Below are 21,372 nucleotides of genomic sequence, written 5' to 3'. Positions count from 1 at the left end.
TCTGCTGTCTGACGCCTACGTCGCAGACCTGACTTTGCCTTTGAACGGAAATAAAGGGAAGAGGTCAAAGTGGATTCAGCAGGTGGGAACCCTAAAATCAGTTGATTTTCAGGAGATTTTCTTAATGTGCAAGCTGTGATCAGCTGATTTGGGCTACTACTGCTCTGAGGGTCACTGCTGTTTGTGGATTTACACAACTGAAATGAACAAGATGTCAGCAGATGTTTCCTGAGGCGTCCTGGCTGGTTTCCATCCTCTACACGATGTTTATGCTGTCTTTAAATTAGACAGAATAACGTTGGTCAGTATCATCAGCTTAACTTCACTTACACTTGATGCAACCTCACTCTGACCATGAAACCACTGTGCACCAGTCACACACTGCTCTTTACTTTAAACCCATCACAGTACAGAAAGTAACCTCTTTATCCTGCACTAGCCTGCAGAGGACTTTCATGTTACCTTTGAATAGTCTCAGTTTGATTTGCTCCAGTTTGAGAATATGTCACATGTCACCCAATATCTGATTTAAAAACATGAGGACTTACATGTAAGCTTTAAATTTCCACTGAACAGTCCTTAAATCTAACCTCTTCTTCCTCTGCCCGTCTTTCTTTCTCCATCTCTGAGTGAAGTTAGCTCTCCTTCTTTTCTCTCCCTCTGAAATAGAGTAGCTGGACCTTCAGCTAGCATCACACTGTGACAAACTGCACACAAACTGTTTGTGTGTTTGGTGATGTTTCTTGTGCTGATAGAAAAGTTGCATTTGAATTGACCTGATACTCAAAAACATCACTCCCTTTATGATCACTCCTCTTTTGTAGCGCTAGCTACACTGATGAGTATCTGCAGGGTCAGTTAGGGCTCATCCAAGACGCTTCTTCATGAGGAAGTTGCACTGCTTGCAACCATTCAACAGGCCTCTCCTGCTTTGTCTACTTTGCTTGGGAGCCATAATTTTACATCATAAAACCACATTGTATTAAACTAGATGTGAAATTAGCAACTGAAAGTTTTTAGGAAAGTGTTTACTAAGGTGATTAAAAACAAAATACTCATGATCACGTTCTCCACAGACTTCTATACAACTGCATGCGATTCTGCAACTATTCTGCTGGCCATTACCAAAAGTGCCTGTTTAAGGGGTTTCAACATGTTGGCTTCACTTTTCAGACTCTGAGGTAAAACAGCTTCATTGAAGCAGGGGGTGAATTGAGGTATTGAGGTAATTCTCAGTATTTCTGCATACAGCTGCTGCTAAATGGAAGGTGCATCCAGAGCATCAAGAAATCCCCCTTGAAGCCTGAGGCCATTGTGTTGCCCTTCTTCTTTCTCCAGTACTCTGAGAGAACAGTTAGCTAGAGGTTGGGGAAGTCCATCCATCCATCCATCCATTCGCTTCCGCTTATCCTTTTCAGGGGCGCTGGAGCCTATCCCAGCTGTCATAGGGCGAGAGGCGGGGTACACCCCGGAAAGGTCGCCAGTCTGTCGCAGGGCGGTTGGGGAGGTAAGATCTGTAAATCAATGCACACTTCAAACATATGTGAACAGTGAAATATGAAGTTAAATAAAACTTGTTTTTTTCTTGTCATATTTTATCTTTATTAACGCTGACAGACAGGTATTGGTTCAGACAAACATGGTGGCATCAACTGAAAACAGAACCAGGCAGAGAAGGAAATCTGTTTCAGACCCGAGACGCACTCCGAGGTCAGATTGTCCCGCTCTCATCATTTGGCACCGCATGACTGTTAGTCTTTCAAACCACACGACTTCACTGTCTAATTTCAAGCCAAGGACTAATAGTTTTGTAAAGAAAAGGACAGAACTGCTCCAAAGTGCGGTAAATTTTGGCGATGCATGAAAATAGAAAAAACAAAGAAACAAAAAACTAATTGCAAGGATTCTCATAGTGCTTTTGTTTCTTGTAATTTCACCCCCCACCACCATTTTTCTTCCAGTTTCTTAAAAGTTGCTGTGTGACACGTGTGATGTGAGCACAAGATTGCATCTGCTCTACATAGCAAGCATCTGTTCTTCTAGTTCTATAGAGGCTGGGTGTAAAGTGTTTAAGGATTGGCTACCAGTGGTTACAGCGCAGAACATGCCAGAGTTTTTAAGCTTTTCACCTTGAACATCAAAAACGGTCATTATGCAAACACAATCAGAAGCAACTTGACTTTGGGTCCTAGCATTTCAGTGCAATTTGGACTGAGGCTCATCAACCAAGGCGATCTGAAGGCAGAGATAACAGGAAGTACATGTGCAAACATCCATCCATCCAGTATATAAGGTCTGAACTGCAGGGTCAGCAGTTCAAGCAGAAGTACCTACACCTCCATCTCTCAACCATCTCCATCTTTTCAGGAGGGTCACTGAGGTGTTCCAATGGGAGCCAAGAGACGCAATCTCTCCAGTTCATCCAGAGTCTCCTCCTTTCCTCTTACAGATAAGTCATCTTATCTGTAAGAGGAGACCAGACGCCCATCGGAGGAAGCTGATGCTTGTATCCACTATCTCAATCTTTAGGTCACTGCCCACAGCTTGAGGTCACAGGTGATGGGGATAGATCCAACCAGTAAATTGACAACTTTGCTCCACGCTCAGCTTTCTCTTCACAGCAATAAGCTGGTACTACATCTGCATTACTGCAGACCCTTCACCAATCAATCTGTTAATCTCTGGCTCCACTTCTCCAGTCTTGAACAAGAACCGGTGATACCCAAGGCAGGACCTCATCCTCAATCAGGGGCAGGGCAATTCTCATCCTCGCAGAAAAGCACAACATTGTAAGCTAGAGGTTAACCACTTGACAAAGCCTAAAAGGACCACGTCACTTGTGAATTCCCAACGCCACCAAACCAAAACCAACACGGCCTTTAGCTACATCTAGAATATGTTGTCCATAAAGGACATGAACAGATGGAGAGGCTAACTGTCTGACTTTCGCAAACAGATCTAATTTGGACTAACCTGAGACACTTGTGAATGACCTATTAAGCAGTTTCTGTGTACTGGCTACTTAACACTGATTATAACCTCCACCAACAACAACAATCAGTTATGACTCCTTGAAATGTACAAAGTGATTAGACAAGAACCGTAATCCTTTACCTACAAGCAAGGCACTGAACCCTCTCACTTCAGAGGCCGCCTGTTGACGAAAATGGTTTTGAAGGTCATTCCCCGAAATATGAACTGGGGGCAAATGATGAGTTTATTATCAAAAATCAATTTGTAACAGCTCTTACATGGCGTAGTGCTACAATCAGTCAGTCTACCAATATGGCAGTTTGTCTGTAATCACTGGTATTATCTTTAAACTGATGAGGACAAGCTAATTTTGTTTTTTCCAACGTAGACACAGCGGATGGGGCGGGAAGGGTAACAAATGACAGTCAGCTACAGTTAGCAAACATCGGAAGGCTTTTTAGAGGCAAAAGCAGCAGGTTAACTTATAGGTCATAAAAAGGCAAGCTGATCACTTCCTGTGTTTAGACATTAAAACCCAAAGTGACCAGGGTTCGATTTGGTGATACAACAGCTTTTGTACAGCTCACACTGTTTCAACACCGAGATGAAACTGTAATAAAAAATACTTAAGAAATAAAAATACTCAAGTGAGTTGCTTATGGCTGATTTTCATTCCTTTAAAACAAAAAATGCTCTTTCACCTTTGCTTCCATCTATTAAGACAACACTTTAAAACATACTGCAGGTTTGGAACAAATACTTGGTGTCTTTTTAGCAAAAGAAGAAGAATTCTTACATGAAAATAATCATACATTGTGATTTTGGAGTTACTCCTCCATGTTCATCAGCCAGACAGTACAAACACAAAAGATTATTTTCTGGTGGTTGAATGTCCTCATATTCCTGTTTGTTTCCACGTCCCCCGACAGTTCTCAAACAGAAACGTGCAAAAAGACTTAAAACTCTGCCCCCATGTCTCTCTAGATATCTGTTAATGCACAAATACTGTAGGTCAAAGGTGAAGCACAGATTCAGATCAGTTTCAGCTCCAACAGAGTGGGTGTGAAGAACAAAGCCAGGCTGAGGCTGAAGGCAGGGGCAGATTGGTCTTAGCAAAACAAGCTTTTTTTTTTTTTTTAAAGCAAATACCTCAGGAAAACATGCTTCTACCTAGCAAGTAAGCTTGGAAATGCAACTTTTCATTTTCAAGCAGATAGCAGCTTTATCTAAATAGTCGTGATTTGTCAAAATTATTTTGGGTTTCAAATAAACGACGATACGTTTTCAATGTAGCCATGCTATAAGCTTTGTGATGCTATACTCAGGCACAGCAGTGCTTCGAAATGCTAACACTGGCATACGAGCGTGATCGCAGGCCCAGCAGGGTAATGTTGAGCAGGCTTACCGTGTTCGTGAAATCCATTCAACACGTTAGCATGCTAACATTAGTGGAATTTAGAACCTTAATATTTGATGAATTAACATTTATAACCGGCTGTTGGTGCAAAAGGGAAACTCGGTATGCTTCCTCTGGGCACTATGAACATCGGTACAATGGGCTTGAAGATAATGAGAGCAAAGTTGCAATGCAAATGGTACCATTCTCAGAACCAGGGTGCTAGTGTGGCTAAGGTTTGGGAAAAAGCTGTAGAGATTGGTTTTAACTTGTCAACCTCAAAACTGCTCCATTCATTATGAGTTAAGCTTAAGTAGCCTAATTAGATCTCGGGATTGTACTCCACTTGTGGTTTTTCAAGTAATGTGAGCTAATCAGAGCTTGCCAGCAAGCTCTACTGTCTTTACTCTCTCTACTATCTTGATTAACACAGGCGCTCATAACAACAGTTACCACGGGGAATGACAGCAGCAAAATACATAATCTACCAGTTCAGAATTTCATTTCACATGTAAAGGCCATCTTTCAGAGCACCATTTTGCCATTCACATGAATACAAGTTTCATATTTGAAACGGTCCACATTATAATTTTCACATAATTTTTTATAAACATAGAGCGTACAGTAACCAGTATCACAGGTTCAATCCTTGTCTAATTAGTCTATTCTCAGCAAATCAACCTTTTGATTCTGCTAATCTTAAAAAAGGTTGCAACTCATTACATTGATCTGACCAAAGAGGAGTTTGGGGAAAAGAAAAGAAATCATATTCAGGTAGATGGAGTTGACACATTGGTTACTGAATTCCTGAAGAAACACCTGACCTTTAATGGCTATAATAACACTTTTAAATTCAACCAGTTCAACTACGTCAGGCATGTATCGCTAACTTAAATTCATTTTCTATAGGTATAATACTGGCACTGGGACCCTCTACTTTTCTCCTAATGTAAGATATGTGGAGTGTGTTTACATGCACACAGTTTTCTGAATAACCCCGATGCTCATATCCATGTGACGGTCTTGTTACACAAACACTTCAGTGGCTACACTATCCTGTTATGCTAGCAGGCTTCACTAGCTAGTGAGGTGCTACTAGCTAGTGAGAATTGATAAATACTGATACAAATATCAATATAAAACAGAACTGGCAAAGACTCTGGCATCCTTGATAGTTCTAGTTTGTGATTTTGGGAAGTTAAATTAACATATTGCCAGCTAACAACTACTACTGTCAGTCGACACTTATAGCCTAACAAGCTAACCGACAGCCAAATGACATTAGCCAATACAGAACCACGGAGAAATGTCACTAACTTAGAACTAGTGACATTTGACTAGTCAGTATGTAATGTTCAAACAAAAGAAACTATTAAACTATTACAATAACACTTACAGAAACAGAAACCACTTCATAAAGGTAACTTTTAGCTAGTAAAGTTTAAGATTTTATGTTTTTTTTTAATGTTCAAATAAAATCTAATATTTGAGTGTCCAGTGTTTCACTATACTCCGTTTATATTATGTTAGTCAATTTATGATCTGGAAATTTAAGTCAGCCAATGAAGAAAAACAAAAACTGGGGGATCAATTGAAATTTTTTCAGTAGTAGTTTCCACTTACTTTTTATACTTGCTAGTTTTGGAAGAGAATTCGTGTGATAGTTCTGGGGGGAAAAACTGAAGTTAAATTCAAAGTTGGTTTTTTAGGGAGTCTTGGTGCATGCTCAATCATCCAGGTAAGTAAATCCCAAAAGGCTGATTCTGTTCACCTGTTTTTAGGGACAAAAAAAAAAAAAAAGGCCCCCGTGGCCATACTAGTCTTCCATGCTAATAAAATAATAATAATAATTAAAATGAAAATTACATTTCATATGAGTCTTTAGTTAGGTATATAATTGCTTGGAAAAGTTTTACTGCGCAATATAGGAACATTATTATTGATGGGGGATATTAGTGGCAGTAATAATAGTAAACTCCAATCTAAAAGTTAGTAATAATTGGACCTGCTTTTGGACAAATTATGAATTTATCTTTTTAGTAAATATCCAGTATATTGTTATAGGATTTTAAATGAGCAAATTCTCTAATCTTAGTGCTGTTTTCCACTTTGGATTTGACCTCAATTGCCAATTCAATGAATCAGTTTCTATCTGTAGTCATTCTCTGCTTCCATGACATGTTTGGACGATAGATTTTTTTAATATTTTATGTATATGGTAGTAGCTAAGAGTGCGAGCTAAGAGGATATTCTAAAACGAGAAAGGAAGCCTTCCTACACGTGAGAATATAGTGCACGGCTGACCTGAAAGCAGGTTTGTGTGCATGTAAACCCACAGAGTATATAGTAAACACCAACAGATATACACAATTAGAAGTTCTACAAGCACAAATTAGACTATTCACACCCTGTTTGCCATTGATGCTGAGAGAAAAGAGATGAAACAGACTGAGGACTACTGAACCATTCCCTCCACAGTAAGGCGTCACCGCCTCACTCTTAGATTCCAGATCCATCTAATTGCTTAAGCCACTTTAACACTTTTAAATAAATGTATAGAATATATACAAACATTACGCCACGTAGTTCAGACCTGAAACGCACACTTCTTCTTTACTAATACCACCGTTTGCAGAGAGTTAGGTCAGAAAAAAGAAAGCAAAAAGCTGGGCTTTGACAGTTTTGAAACACGGAGGCCATCTTGCTCCATAGTTTTTATTACTTCGCTAATGGGCGGTGCGGTGGCCATCAGAGTTTTGTCGAGTCTTACTACCGAGGTTCCACTTCTTGAAAGGTGTCGTGTCTCTAAAAATAAGGTCACCGCTTCTCCTGGTAGTTTCAGATGAAAACGAGCATCGCCACGGGCAGAGAACACGCTCGTCCTCTTCTCTCAAAGGTCGTATAACAGCAGTCCTTTTGTCCCTTTTGCTCTGCTTCATTCCCTCTGTCGCTCTATAAAGCACTTTGTGACGAGCCTGGTTATTAAAAGCGCCTTTTGTTTTTAATAAATCGGATTTATTCACAGAACCTGGGTAAGATGCTGCTAAAGAGAGGAGAAAACACATCGTCTACAAACTGAGTTGCTGAATATGGTTTCCGGGTTGAATGCCAAGCCAGTTGCCAGGAAGACACAAAAGGAGGATTCTGGATATGACAGAAGGTGCATTCTGGGATTTGTTGTTGACTGACGGAGCACTAAGCCACTGGCAGATGTCACATGAGAGGTTGAGTCTTTCCTTCTCCACGGTCCTCTCTTCTACTTGCTGGGATTTTTTCCCTCCTCTGCTACCTGTCCGTTGCAGTGAATGGTTGATTGGAATAAATTACAGCCCCCCTGCGGTAGGATGATGGGGGAGGATGGGGGAGCTCCTCCTCCTTCAGTCGCAGACAGGAGGCAGGAAGTAGCAGCAGTCTAGGAGGGATTGGGGGTCTTCAAGGCATCCACTTTGGTCTCCAAGTCTGTAATCTGTGGAAAACATAGTGGATGATAACTTCAAGAAATATAACATTAAACCTTTTATGAAAAGTGTTAAAGAAACACTTAATTGAAGCAGAGCATCAAGTGAACAAAACCTGTGGGACGATAATCTGCAGCTTGATCATTTCCCTCTGTAGCAGCATAGACTGAGATCAGACGTGTTCCTTTAACTTGTTTGAGCAGTGTACTAAAACATAATGCAGGGACACTGCCATCAAGATGTGACCCTCCTTTGCCTTTCCTGCTCGGGAAAAGCTCTGCTACCTGACAGTGAGAGATTCAGGTGAGTCCACTGCGAACCTTTTCCTGCAGGTTGTCTGTCTCCTCTTTGTGTGTTGCCTCGCTCTCCTCTTGTGCCCGACGCTGAGCAGTCTCTTTCTTCAGGTACTCGATCTCCCTAAAATGCACGCGCGCGCACACGCACGCACACACGCACACACACACACACACACGCACGCACGCACACACACACACACGCACGCACGCACACACACACACACACACACACACACACACACACACACACACACACACACACACACACACACACACACATTGGAGTGGTGGTGTTTTTTTACTCCTTTTATCTTTTTACTCTGTCCCTCCTCCTTCCTTACTTCTGCTGGTATTCTTTGATCAGCCTCTTGGCTTTGCTGTATTTCCTCTCCAGGGTTTGATACTGAGCCTGAGTTTCCTTCAGGTGTTCATCCACAGCCTGAAAAGACAAATACTCGCTGTGAGTAAATGATAACAAAACTAGTTTTAGGGTGGCAGTGAGCTCATTTTTTTTAGTTTTTAAGGGATGAGGGGAAAAAAAGAAACACTTGATTCACTCGTGCCTTTTTGAAGTTTAGGTTTACTATCTTACCTTACATAGAGACTGTGCCTCCATCCAGTAGCCCTCAAGTTTTTCCATCCTCTCTTTACTGTCCCGGATATTTTGCTCCAACTGAGCACGCTCCATCCGCCAACGCAACTTATCCTGCTCTGCGTGAGCCAGCTGGAGGCGGGGTGGGGGTCAGTGTGGGAGGAGGAGGTGGTATGTGGGAGGCATTAAGTCATCACAGAGCCAAAAAGAACTGGTGTTATGCATGTGTACATTCTCTTCTGCAGTGCAACCTGAATGTGCCGTTGTTTTGAGGGTTTTTTGCCTGCATGTGTATAAGTGTGTGTTAAACAGGCTCACCTTCCTCTTGAGCAGCTGGATCTCAGCCTGGGTTACTGCATGTTTAATCTGGAGCTGCAGACAGAGGGAGAAGCAATCTGATTTCTTTAACAAACAAATAAACATAACAAAAATCAAGCTAGGTAAAACTGTAAACAAGACTGAATAAAATAATGACATTAACATCCAAATCATTTATATCACATGTACCTCTTTGAACTTGTGGGCCAGTTTCTCTGGGTCCAGCTCCACAGGCGACAGCATTTCCTGGTTTTCTGCCAGATCGAAAACCTCTATCGAGTTCGGAAACATCGGACTCATCTCCTCCTCCTCGTCTGTCGCATATTCACCTGTCTGCAGGTAAACACACGCGCAACAAATACAGTTACATTTGGTAATAGTTGTGATATTTTATACATATTGTATGAGTAGGTTTTACAGGTATCAGGTTACATAGCAGACCAATGATTGCATCCGATATGGAGCTGGAGTAGCTGGTTAGTATAGATCAGGGGTCCCCAATCCCAGTCCACCAGGGCCGGTGTCCCTGCAGGTTTTAGATGTGTCCTTGATCCATCACAGCTGATTTAAATGGATAAATTAGCTCCTCAACATGTCCTGAAGTTCTCCAGAGGCCTGGGAATGAACTAATCATGTGATTCAGGTGTGTTGACCCAGGGTGAGATCTAAAACCTGCAGGACACCGGCCCTCGTGGACTGGGATTGGGGACCCCTGGTATAGATGGTATAAAAGACTGACTTCCAGGTTTGTGCTTCATTAGTTTCCAGGGCCCTATTTCAGGAAGCCGGTTTAGTGCAAACTCTGAGTAAGTATACCCTGAGTTAACGAAAACTCTGGGTTTTCAGTTTCACAAAGCGAGTTTAGATTAATTCTGAGTGAGTTACTATGACGACACACTCCGTGAAGCTAACCTGCCCCCTAGCAGGTTTACTTCAACTAACCCTGACCTTCTCCGCCTCTTTGTCAGAAACCTGACTGTAGGAAGTGTCAGACATGGCGTGTCCCTTCCTTGAAGAGCCAGTAGATGTTGAAGCCCAAATTCTCCGCAGAGCTCTCCGCCGGGAGAGAGTGATCAGAGCGCGTTTGGACATTTTATCATTTCCTGATGATTTCCTGTGTGAACGTTACCGTTTTTCAGCACAATCTATAATTTATTTGAATAACATCCTCAGGCCTAATATTGCTCATGTGACACATCGCGGACATCCTCTCAGTTCTGTACATATTATTTGTATTGCACTTCGGTTTTTTGCAAACGGGAGCTTTCTGTATAATATTGGTGACGCTGAGCACGTTTCCAAGGATACCGTCTGTCGGGCAGTCAGGAATGTTACAGTTGCACTGAAACGTCTCCTGTACTCGTTTGTGGTGTTCCCCGGTCACAGACCCACAAGATTTATCAAAGAGGGATGCCACAAAATTGCAGGTATCAGGATGAACGAAACTTAATTCATGATGTGGTGATACTTGAACTACTACTTAAATTTTACATTTATTTTCAGGGTTCCCAGGCGTGATTGGCTGTACAGATGGCACTCACATTCCAATCATTGCTCCTTCAGTAAATGAAGGAGACTATGTGAACAGGAAGTCTTTCCACAGCATTAATGTACAGGTACATAGTTCCCTGTAGCATTTCAAACTAACAAATTATTTCATTATAGTAATGGATGCTAATTTGTGTTCTCTGCACTGTGAAGATCATATGTGATGCTGCCAACATTATCACAAATGTGGAAGCCAACTGCTCAGCCTCTGTGAGTGGTGGTGGTGGAGGACCTCCACCTGTTTTTCGGGCCTCCGCTTTTTTTCTGTTGGCTATAACGGGTCACATTTGAGCATACAGAGTAAGCAAATATGTACTTGTAATGTGCTCAGATAATTTCAATAAGTGCTTACAGAGGGGAAATTAATGTAGCCTCTAACTGCAATTGATTTACATCGGACAAACAGACCAAGCACTATGGCTCATAATACAATTACACCTTACCTGTTTGGACTATATTTTTATATTTCATTTTTACTTGCTGCCAGGAACGTTTGGGGCCTGTTGGGTTGCACCTGCGCTCGCATCACATCACAAAATAAAATGTATGAAATAAAAAATAAAATGTAATAAAATAACGTGTTGAATGGGTGGAAATCCCTAGATCAATGTTTAAATTAACACTCATGCATTGACTCTGTCGGCTATGTTTTGCCATGCATGCTCTCTTTCTTTTGCAGCTGAGGCTGTGTTACTTTTTTTCCGCAAAATTTGCATGTTATCGGCATATGCTGCCATCAGAATTTCGGCCTCAAGCGCTGTAAAATACATTGACCGCGCCTTCTTTCCCTCCGTCTCCATGGTGACTCGCTTACTCTGTGCTCCACTAATCAGGGCTTTATGTATCCTCGTGCGCGCGCTTAACTTGGGGTTAAAGCAACTCCGCGTTGATTGAACTACTTGTTATCAGCCTTTCTGAAACCGAATATTCCGAGTTGGACAGTTCGGGGTTACTCAACTCTGAGTATCGTTTTTCACTCTGAGTTTTCTAAACCGGCTTCCTGAAATAGGGCCCAGTCCATCTCTATCTTGGTTTGAAAGGAAAAACAAAACAACAACAACAACAACAAAAACACCAGAAAGAGGAGGGTTGGGTCTGAACCCGCTGGCTCACTGCCGGACTCTTGTCAATCTCCAGGTTTTTAGCCAAAGAGCAAATCAACGGAAAATCCAATGGAAAAATAGTTTTACCAAAATAGACTAAATGTTTTATTCAGTATGACCCAAAACAAGTAGCTAACCAGGAAACTGTCTGCAGTCAGGTCAGAAAGCCTTTTCCATGCTCCCAAAATCTTTTTGCAATCAGAGCAATCGGCATCTGGTGGCGTTCAGATCTAATGCAGGCTTACAGCACCACCACATTTAGTTGGTTTTTCAATGCTCATGTTTGATACACTATACACTGTCCCTTTGGGTTTAGGAGTTCAGTTGCGATCGTTTGAAGTCAAAAGTCCATTTGGTAAGTTTTGGTCATTCCAAGAGTCAAAAAGGACTCTTGGCTAGGCTAAGCTCATGCATGTGGTTTCACAGTTTGGTGGCTTATACTCTTTAAGCTAGTTAGCTTAAAACAGTCTTATGCTACTTAGTGCAAAGCCAGGTTGCTTTGGTAGACAAAAGGTATCTCAGTCACCTACCAACATCTCCAAAGGTAACCGTTACAAAAAAACTCTAAACATGATTAGTGAATTTTATTTTTTATTTATTTTTTCAAACAGAACTTAGTCATTTGTTAGATGTTAGCTAGTTGCTGGCATTAGCTTTACACTCATAGCACTGTGTGGTACATTTCAGTCGTCTGTCTCTTCATAATCTAATTGGCGGGAGTACCTGTCATATAAAATGATATAAATGGCAACTAGGTCAAGTATGCAGTCACAAATTAAGTGAAAGAAACGATCTGGTCAGTGGTTTGACAGTTCAGACTCATTCCCTTGGAACAAAAAGCAGCCAGCACATCGTCTTCCACTAAAAGCATTCACACAATCGATAACAGCCTGCTGATCATTCGTCTTATTCTTCTTTGTGTTACAAAGTAAATTAGCCTCACATTAGCCCGTGTCCAGCATGTTTTCTTCCAGGCTAACAAACGCATTAACTAAAATGTATTACTTAATACATGATTGCTTTGCACAATGACTGCACCGTGTCTTCCTCTCTGCTTACTCTTCCTACTCGGACACAATTTGAGGTAAATACTGTAAAGTAACTGTATTTATTACAAGACTGCAGCAAACCAGAGCGCACGCTGCCGTCCATATCAACATCCTCTGATAACTGCAGCTGTGCTCTGTGGCTTCTCTGGCTAACCAAACCAAAGTACACAAGCCTTGAGTTGACATTTGCCCCCAGGCATGAAATCAGAGCTCTTTCATTTTAGGCTGTAGAGTGATGAAATGTTAGGAGTCTATCATTAGAATCCTGAATCGATTTTTAAATGTAAATTTATTTTGCCCGACATGCCAGAATCTCAGGTTAAACCTCACAAAATTTCGACAACAACCAAACAGCAAACCAGAGCAGGTACACGCATTCAGCACAAAGACGTAAACACAACGCGCCGACGCATCACAGATGTCTGCTTTCTCAGCCGTCAGCGCACAGATTCTGATGCGTCGGCGGGTCCGTGCTTTGTGTTTACGTCTTTTTGGCGCTAGACTCCGAAGCTGCAGGTTTCAATACTCTACAACCAAAAACGACTGAAGATCAAACTAAGCTTCACATCATCATCGTCATGAATTTCCTCTTTTGCTGTTTTGCTTCCAGCACAATAAAATCACACTTCATGCACAGCTCTCTCTCTCTACTGTTGTGTACAGCGCTGTCTGCTGCTGGTTTTATTTTTTTCAATTTAACTGATTTCCGACAAGAAAGTCTCGTTTCTGCTGTTCAATACTGAAGAAATGTAAACTTTTTAAAATGATGTGAAATTGCAAAATGCTCAGCTGCGTCTCTAATTAATCCTCTGCTTCACTTCAGCAGCATCAGGTGATGTTTATATGTTGATTCATGCTACTGCACAATATTTTTAAGGTTCTCTGCTATAAAAACCCAAAAACATGTTTTTCTGTGTTTTATGCTCAGTTACTAAAGCGTCTGCTGTGATGCTCACACCTTTGACAAAGTCTCATAAGTCTCAGCTTTCTTTTTATAGCTATAAAAATATGGATATGTGCCGATAAATGACCAGAATTATAATATTTCTGACTGTCTGAGGCAAAATTTCCCCGATTCGAATCGAATCAGGACCTTGTGAATCGGAATTGAGATGATTCTGGAAATCAGTGACGATACCCAGCCTACAAGCCACACTCTGTCCCATGAGCCATGTGTAGGAAACAGCCTGGTCCCACTGTTTTAATTATGAAACCTGACCCTAGAAACTAGGAATTTAATGATTTCTGTATTGATGCAGTTTCTCTCTCTGACCAGACGGTGGAGATGCTGGACTGAGTTTGAAATGGCATGTGGTGGAGCACAGACAGGCATTTTCCCATGTACACATGTTGGATTTCCTGTGGCTAACAACCACTAACACCATCAAAAGGCTTGTGAAAATGAATTTAATGACTACATGCAGGATATCTTTGTGAAGTAGAGCAATGTTGCCTTCCAAATGCAGGCCAGAGTGCGTTTGGATTCTGTGTTTACTGACTAAAAACAACGACTTTTTCATTATTTTTGACTATTTCAAAGGACAAAGGAGGTGCAGTGAGGAGAACTGACTGTGTTTATCACCCTCTCAAGCTGAGAGCGCTGCTGCTGCAATGTGTCACATGGCATGTGTCAAGAACCGCCCCTCAGCAGCGCATCAACAGGAAGACCACACGCAGGGCAGGACAATGAAATGTCACGGGGGAGTTGCCTACTGAGCTATGTCTGCGCGGCGTGCACCCAGCCAACGTTGGTGTGGTAGCTGTGCCTCGAAAATGATATCAGTGGCTGTTCTTTTCCCTCCCACACGACAGAGAGGTGTAGCATGTACCTCCTCATCATCATCCATGTACTGTTTGTATCTCTGCTCCATCATCTCTCTCTGCCACCTCTCCTGTTCCAGAGTCTGCTGGATCAGCTGAGCCACTTCACTCTGTTCCCCCGGCTTCTCCCGGCCAATCACAAACCTAGAAAACAAAACCAAAAACTTAGGATTTGTCATTCGCAAGAAAAGGAAACAATGAAACATTTTACACAAACTGCATATGTGGAAAACATGAAAAAATTCACTGTATCAACATCAAACCTGAAAAACTCCAGAGCTTCAAAACACACCAAATAAAAAAAAAAGTAATAATATGCAATTTATACCACTAATGGACAAAAAGAGCTTCCATAATGTGAAATGTGTTTCAAAAATGGAGATGTGGGGACCACACGTTGGAGTGTTACTCTACCTGTGGGGACCAGCAGCCCTTATGGGGACAAAATGTGGTTTTAGCGTGACGATTGCAATGAGGTTATGTTAGGATTAGACACTCATTCTTGATGGTTAGGGGAAGCAGCTACAGGAAGCATTATGTCCTCACAAAGATATGAAAACACAACTGTGTGCGTGTTTAGAGTGAGTGCGACACAGACCTGACTTTGCCGGTGGTATTGCGGAGGACAGTGGCAGCAAAGCTCTGAGTAACACCAACCAGGCTGGTCCCATCAACCTCCACTATGAGGTCATTCACCTGGATCCTACAGACACAAAGAGAACACTGTATGCAGAGCGATGTTTGGAGAAGACCAAGGTCGCTCAGTGAACACACCTCTCACATGCAACGACAAATGTAACTATGAGTGTCTTTGACCAGACAGGCCTGTGGACTAGCACTGGCTCCATGTAACATCCTAGCCTGTGGCATTTTATGCTTTTGCCTGTTTATTTTAAACTGGTGTCTCTAACAAAGAGCTTTAAAAACTTGCACTCACACTAATGAGAAGAAGGTAACAGTAGTGAGCAACTATCAGCTAAAGAATCAAGTTTGCAAAGAAATACATTTAAGGCAAAAGTGTACATTTAGCTAATAATCAATAATCATGCCTGCTGTCCAAAGAAAAATAGTGTTAAGCCTACAAAAAAGGGCCAACTATTGCTTTTTGATAAAGCACATAGTTAGTGTTGGATCATGTGACCTTGACTCGTCCCTTATGCTGCATTAGGTCTAGGCCGCCCCTCCCTGAGCCTGGTTCTGCTGGAGGTTTCTTCCTGTTCAAAGGGAGTTTTTCCTTCCCACTGTCTCATAGAGGTCATATGATTGTTGGGTTTTCTCTGTTCTCTTTGATTTACTGCAGGCTCTTTACCTTACGATATAAAGCACCTTGAGACAGCTGTTGCTGTGATTTCGAGCTATATAAATAAAACTGAAAGAATGAAAAATGCATGTCGGGGCAGGCAGGTTGAAGAAGGTACCTGCCGTCTCTCTGCGCAGCTCCGCCCTCAGTGACCGTCTTAACAAAGATCCCCAGCTTCTCCAGGCCCATATCAGCTCCTGCACCCATACCAATGATACTGATACCGAGGCCGTCACTGTCTGAAAGACACACAGACAACAGAGCCATATCTCAGTGCTGAAAATTAAAACATAAATACATCATTACTGTTAATTAGAATCCTGTCATATTTATTTTGCTATCATAATAACTAATCATATTATAGAGTGACGGAAAAAAGCATGTGGGATTTATCCACATTCAAGCTATTAAATATTAGTGAAATTATAGCTATTATACAGTGCTGAGAGCAGCCGTCACGCATGGTTGCTGGTTCAAATCCATTACCTTCAGAGTTACTGGCTACTAATTAGGCCAATCTGTGCTAAATTTAATCCCATAAGGGGATAATGGAGCTGTTAGAGCGACAGTGTATGTCCACTAACTGCAGCCTCTTGTGTGAGTGTGTACAGTTACATAAGAGGCTTGACTGAGTGACTCTCGGTGACATGTAAGACGCGTGCAAACCTTTCTCCAGCTCGACGGGAAACAGGTCCAACTTTTCGACCCTCTTCTCCAGCTCGTACTCAGCTGACGCTGCCATGGGGTCAACGTCATCATTACGTCGGTCGTAATCTTCATTAGAGTAGGTGGTAAAGACCTATGCAGAGGGCAAACGATCAGATAGCTAATCCAAATGCATCTAACTGAGAGGGCTAAGTGTAAAAACAGAGGCACTCGGAAAGTTCCCTGAGGAACTCCTACATGAAAGCCTCATAAGCTCACAGTGACTGGTGAAGGTTTGATGCTGATGTGCTACACACGTCTTTTTGCATGTTCAGGTATATGTCCCAATCATTTTTCATACAAAAATTGAAATATTTAACCTTAAACGTCATCAATCAAACTGTATCTGCCATTTGAAAAAGGTCTTTTTCACTCAACTGTTTGGGGATATTTTGCTCACGTTGTAGACAAGAACGAAGATGGCTACGACGTTAGCAACACCTGTTCAACCTCTTGTTAAACAGAATATCTAATCAGGAACTTTGTGCACTGAGGTATGGTTAAGAAGACCAAGCATAAGACTGGGGATTTTCTTTCTCTCCAATTATTCTTCTTTGGACAGGAGCTGTAGAGAATAGAAAGGAAACAAGGGAAGGCACAAAGAAGCTGTAGCTGTGCCCAAAAGAAAGAGGAGTCTGAACATATTGTTGTTGACAGGTTGGTATGAGTATTTCACAAACTGCTGTTCAGACAACACAACACTGGATTTCCCCACACCACCATCTGCAGGGTTTACAGTTGATATCCAGTGAGCAGCAGTTCTCTGGGGAAACACTTTACGGTCTACTCTTCACTGCAAGGCTGTCAAATAAAGGTTAAAAAAGCTTATTTTTAACATGTTGCCTTGTGTGATGAGTCTCATTTTCTCTTACTCTCAGAAGTCAGAATTTGCCATAAACAGCATCAAAGCACTGTATGCCTTGTATCACTGGATAAGGCCACTGGTGGTGTAATGGTGTGAGGAATATTTTAATGGTACATTTTGTGCCCGTGAGTACCAACTGAGCATCATTTTAACACCACAGCAGTATTGTTATTGACCATGTGCATCCCTTTATGACCACAGCTTATCCATATTCCAACAGGATATTGTCCCATGTCACAAAACTCAAATCATCTCACACCAACACACTGCACTCAAATGGCCTGTAGGTCGTAAATCAATAGAGCACCTTTGGATGTGTAGGCAACAAATCTGCAGCAACTGTGTGATGCTGTCACGTCGATATGAACTACAGTCTCTGAGGAATGTTTCCAGCGCCTTGTTGAATCTATGCAATGGATAATTAAGGAAGTTATGAAGGGAAAAGTGGTTCATCCTGTAAGGTGCACCTAATTTAATTTTAGACACCTCTTAGTTGCAAAACAATTGATTAATTAATTAAAAATCACAAATTAAAGCTCAGAAATGATCATAATGTGAAAGAATGTATATATTTAGTGTGTATACTATTATTCTTGTATTATTATTAGATTATACATATGTCTCATCATACAGCAACATTTGAGGCCACTTAAAGTTGTTCTTCCCGTCCACACAGTGAATAAGCTCTATATGCATTTACCTCTGGCTTCATCTTGATCAACTCCTAAGAGAAACTTAAAGCTCTCCAATGGGAGCAGACGAGAACGGTGAGAGTCAATCAAAAGGTGCAAGGACACACACCAGAACTAATGAGCTGAGGGGAGCTGGAGAGCCTCATAATAAACCTCCGTCTCAACACTTTTTCCATCTCCAACTCTGATCCAGTGCTGCTTTGAAAAAGGTGCAGCTTTAGCTCTTTTTATTCTAGAGCCGTAAGGTTACAAACACTGCACACAGACCAGGACATGCAGGAGGACGCTGGGTCTCGCTGTGGCTTGGTTTTGACAGGTGGCATGTTTGCATGCTAGGGAAGTACGCTTCTACATACTTCCCTTGTTTTTAACTGATGCATTAGATCTTCACTGCACATCATTAGCCTGCGATACTGGGCGAAGCATCCAGAAATATTATCTCACAATAACCATTTACATCTATTGTGGCTTTATGGTAAATGGCCTGTATTTATATAGCGCTTTTCTAGTCCCTAAGGACCCCAAAGCGCTTTACATATCCAGTCATCCACCCATTCACACACACATTCACACACTGGCTTTAGACACAGTCCGTACACTCTCACTGTACTGTGCTCCATATCTTTCTACTGAAGCCCATCCAAACCACCCCACACCCCCCTGTTAAAAAAGGTCAGCAGCATCTGTCTCCCTGGTGACCACCTCTGTGATCACGTGGCTTCATTTCCATGGCAACCTCAGGCTTGCCCAGCGGGATTTTGGCACTGATATGCTCTCTCTCACTGTCCCTGTCTGGTAGATATGCTAATATGTGTGTGTGTGTGTGTGTGTGTGTGTGTGTGTGTGTGTGTGTGTGTGTGTGTGTGTGTGTGTGTGTGTGTGTGTACACACAGACCCATAGGCCTTTATGTAATAGTATTATTACATTCCCTCGAGCGTAGGAGGTACACACACAAATACTGTGACACAAACAGGGTCGGAGGGCGGGATTGTAAGACTGCTTCCTGTTGTCACGCTTCCTTCCTGTCGAGTAACTTTAAAGCTTAGTTAGCGTGTGTGTCTGTGCGTACATGAAGCTTTAGGGTGTTCCTTTAAGATGTCAGAAACACAATCTCTACTGTTCCTCAGGAAAACAAACACACAAACAAAGAAAGATAAAACAGCAGGTAGAACATAAACAAAATAACAAAAAAAGTAAAGTGCACCCAACGACAGGAACAAGGTCGCCTCTAAAGTCTGTAACCCTGCAGAAGTACTCTGAACTGAAAAGCTGACCCTTAAAGTTAACATGCACCTGTAACCTAGATTCATGGGAGTAAACAACCTAGACTCAGTCCAGCGTTACTTGTACAGCGCCAAAGGTAAACAATAAGAGAGAGAAAACTAACAGGAGAAAGCATCTGCTGACAGCGGGAAAGAAACTGTCAGAACCAGGGAGGGGCGGGGCCATCAGCCGTGACCAGAACATAACAGCAATGATAGAAAAGTTTCTACAGAAGATCAATACACGTTCCAATATTACAACAGGTGCCTTAAAATAAAAGTCAAAATTGCCACAAAACTAAACAGCAAACACGGTTTAAGATAAATTGGCTTCTTCAACAGTTTAGTAATATATTAACTTAAGATTAAGGTGTGGTTGTTGGGAGAAGCATTAGAGTCCTAATTTAGGCCCACTCTGAAGAAGAACTCACGCCATCTCTCTGAAATTTATGGTCTCAGATTTCAGGCTGAGATAAACCTAATGACATCATTATGACTTAATCTGGGCTATTCTTCCTCCTCCAGTCCAGAACATTTCCACAGTACTGATTGTGGTACTACATAGTATTTAAACAGTGAGTAAAACCAATGGAGGTTACGCACTTAAACGTGAGTTACAGTCCAATCCATACTCACAATCTCCTTAATGTATTTCAATGAAGTTTGTTACTTTACTAATCTATATTGATTTTTTAACACAGGATCAATACGTTCAATGTTACTCTCTTGAAATAGGTAAACATATGCTGGTAGTTTGTTCACTTTGCATAATCATAATAAACCCTTGGTATCAGGCTCTTTACTGATTTGACCAGCTAGCTGCCGGGTCAGCTAAGAGGCTCCGTCCTGTTATAACAGTATCCACTTTAAAGCTCCACTGGGTTTGGCAGCGTGGCTCACAGACTCTGCTGCAGAGTCCCAGAGAAACAAACACCGACAAATATTAAAATGTTCATTTAAACTTGGGCAACTTGGTGTATTTGAACATTTTTACTTCAAAAAGAGAAGTCACTCTGTAATGATGACTGTTGATGACAAGAATCAAATCGAACCTGCAGACCGCTTCACAATTGTGTATTAAGACCTCGTCTTTTGTCAGTTTGAATGAATAACCAGTATTCGCGTCTTTGGGAACAAGTGAAGCTCATACAGATCAGCTCAGCCCTTCAGTGAATATGATGTGAAAACAATACATGTCTTTCTTTCGACTGACAATGCTGTGAATGGAAGCCTCAGCAGAACCGGGCCAGTCAGAAGCTACAAACTTACTACACGCTGGATAAAAGCCAAGCCACCGAGAAGTCCCCGGGGACCAGCCCGGGCCTCCAACACAGCCGCCATGACAGGGCTGTGTAGCCTCTCTGTAGCTTACAGCAGTAGGCTTTGTCTCCAACGTCATGTGAAGTTTAAACCAATCAGAGGAGCCCCACAAAACTCGTGAAACTACACAAAAAGCTGGAATGAAGGATTGATTTAAAGCCCGTCAGATCCAAACTGGTGCCAATATTTTGCAATTAAAAATCTCATGTAACTATATCTGATGGTTATATCTGAAAAGATCCTCGTTTAATTTCCTATTTCATTTCAAATTCTTTGCTCAGATCAGCAAATAGCTGACATGGTCCAATATATCGGCCGGGCTCAGTGTGGATGGATGGATATACGAGGCCGTTCTTTACTGATATTAAACATTTAATTTTACTTATTCAATTAAAAATACCCTACAAGTAATAAGTTAAATAAAAATGTAATAATTTTTTTTTTTAAGTAAAAAATAAAAGCAATAAGTAAAGCTTTGGGGCGTTCACTTGACATGAGCTACATACATGTTGTTAGATCTCTATAAGCAGCAGGCAGATAATGTCGCGTAGTATAAACACTGGAAACAGGAGGAAGCAGCTAGCTTGTTTGTAGGTCAGGCTAACATTGGTTAGCACCCGTCGGTTTTTGTTTACCTACTGTAGAGGTTTTTAAAGTCGTATTAATCATGTAA

General features: G+C 41.7%; 1 protein-coding gene across 2 annotated transcripts in view; it reads right to left on the bottom strand.

Moving 5' to 3' along the window:
* Positions 1-3,194: 3,194 nt before the first annotated feature.
* Positions 3,195-21,372, bottom strand: part of LOC112434724 (neurabin-2) — a 34,918-nt gene continuing 16,740 nt past the window's right edge. For both annotated transcript variants that reach the window (XM_024802139.2, XM_024802138.2), the window contains exons 6-15: positions 16,521-16,653; positions 15,973-16,093; positions 15,153-15,257; positions 14,563-14,698; positions 9,223-9,366; positions 9,034-9,087; positions 8,716-8,847; positions 8,465-8,562; positions 8,148-8,244; positions 3,195-7,835 (exon numbers count right to left, since the gene is read on the bottom strand). In XM_024802139.2, coding sequence (XP_024657907.2) covers positions 7,782-7,835; positions 8,148-8,244; positions 8,465-8,562; positions 8,716-8,847; positions 9,034-9,087; positions 9,223-9,366; positions 14,563-14,698; positions 15,153-15,257; positions 15,973-16,093; positions 16,521-16,653 — 1,074 coding nt within the window. In that variant the 3' untranslated portion in view covers positions 3,195-7,781. The remainder of the gene's footprint in view (positions 7,836-8,147; positions 8,245-8,464; positions 8,563-8,715; positions 8,848-9,033; positions 9,088-9,222; positions 9,367-14,562; positions 14,699-15,152; positions 15,258-15,972; positions 16,094-16,520; positions 16,654-21,372) is intronic.

Source organism: Maylandia zebra, linkage group LG4, assembly GCF_041146795.1.
Source record: "Maylandia zebra isolate NMK-2024a linkage group LG4, Mzebra_GT3a, whole genome shotgun sequence".
In the NCBI taxonomy this organism is placed as follows: Eukaryota; Metazoa; Chordata; class Actinopteri; order Cichliformes; family Cichlidae; genus Maylandia; species Maylandia zebra.
This window is presented reverse-complemented; position numbering and strand designations above follow the sequence as displayed.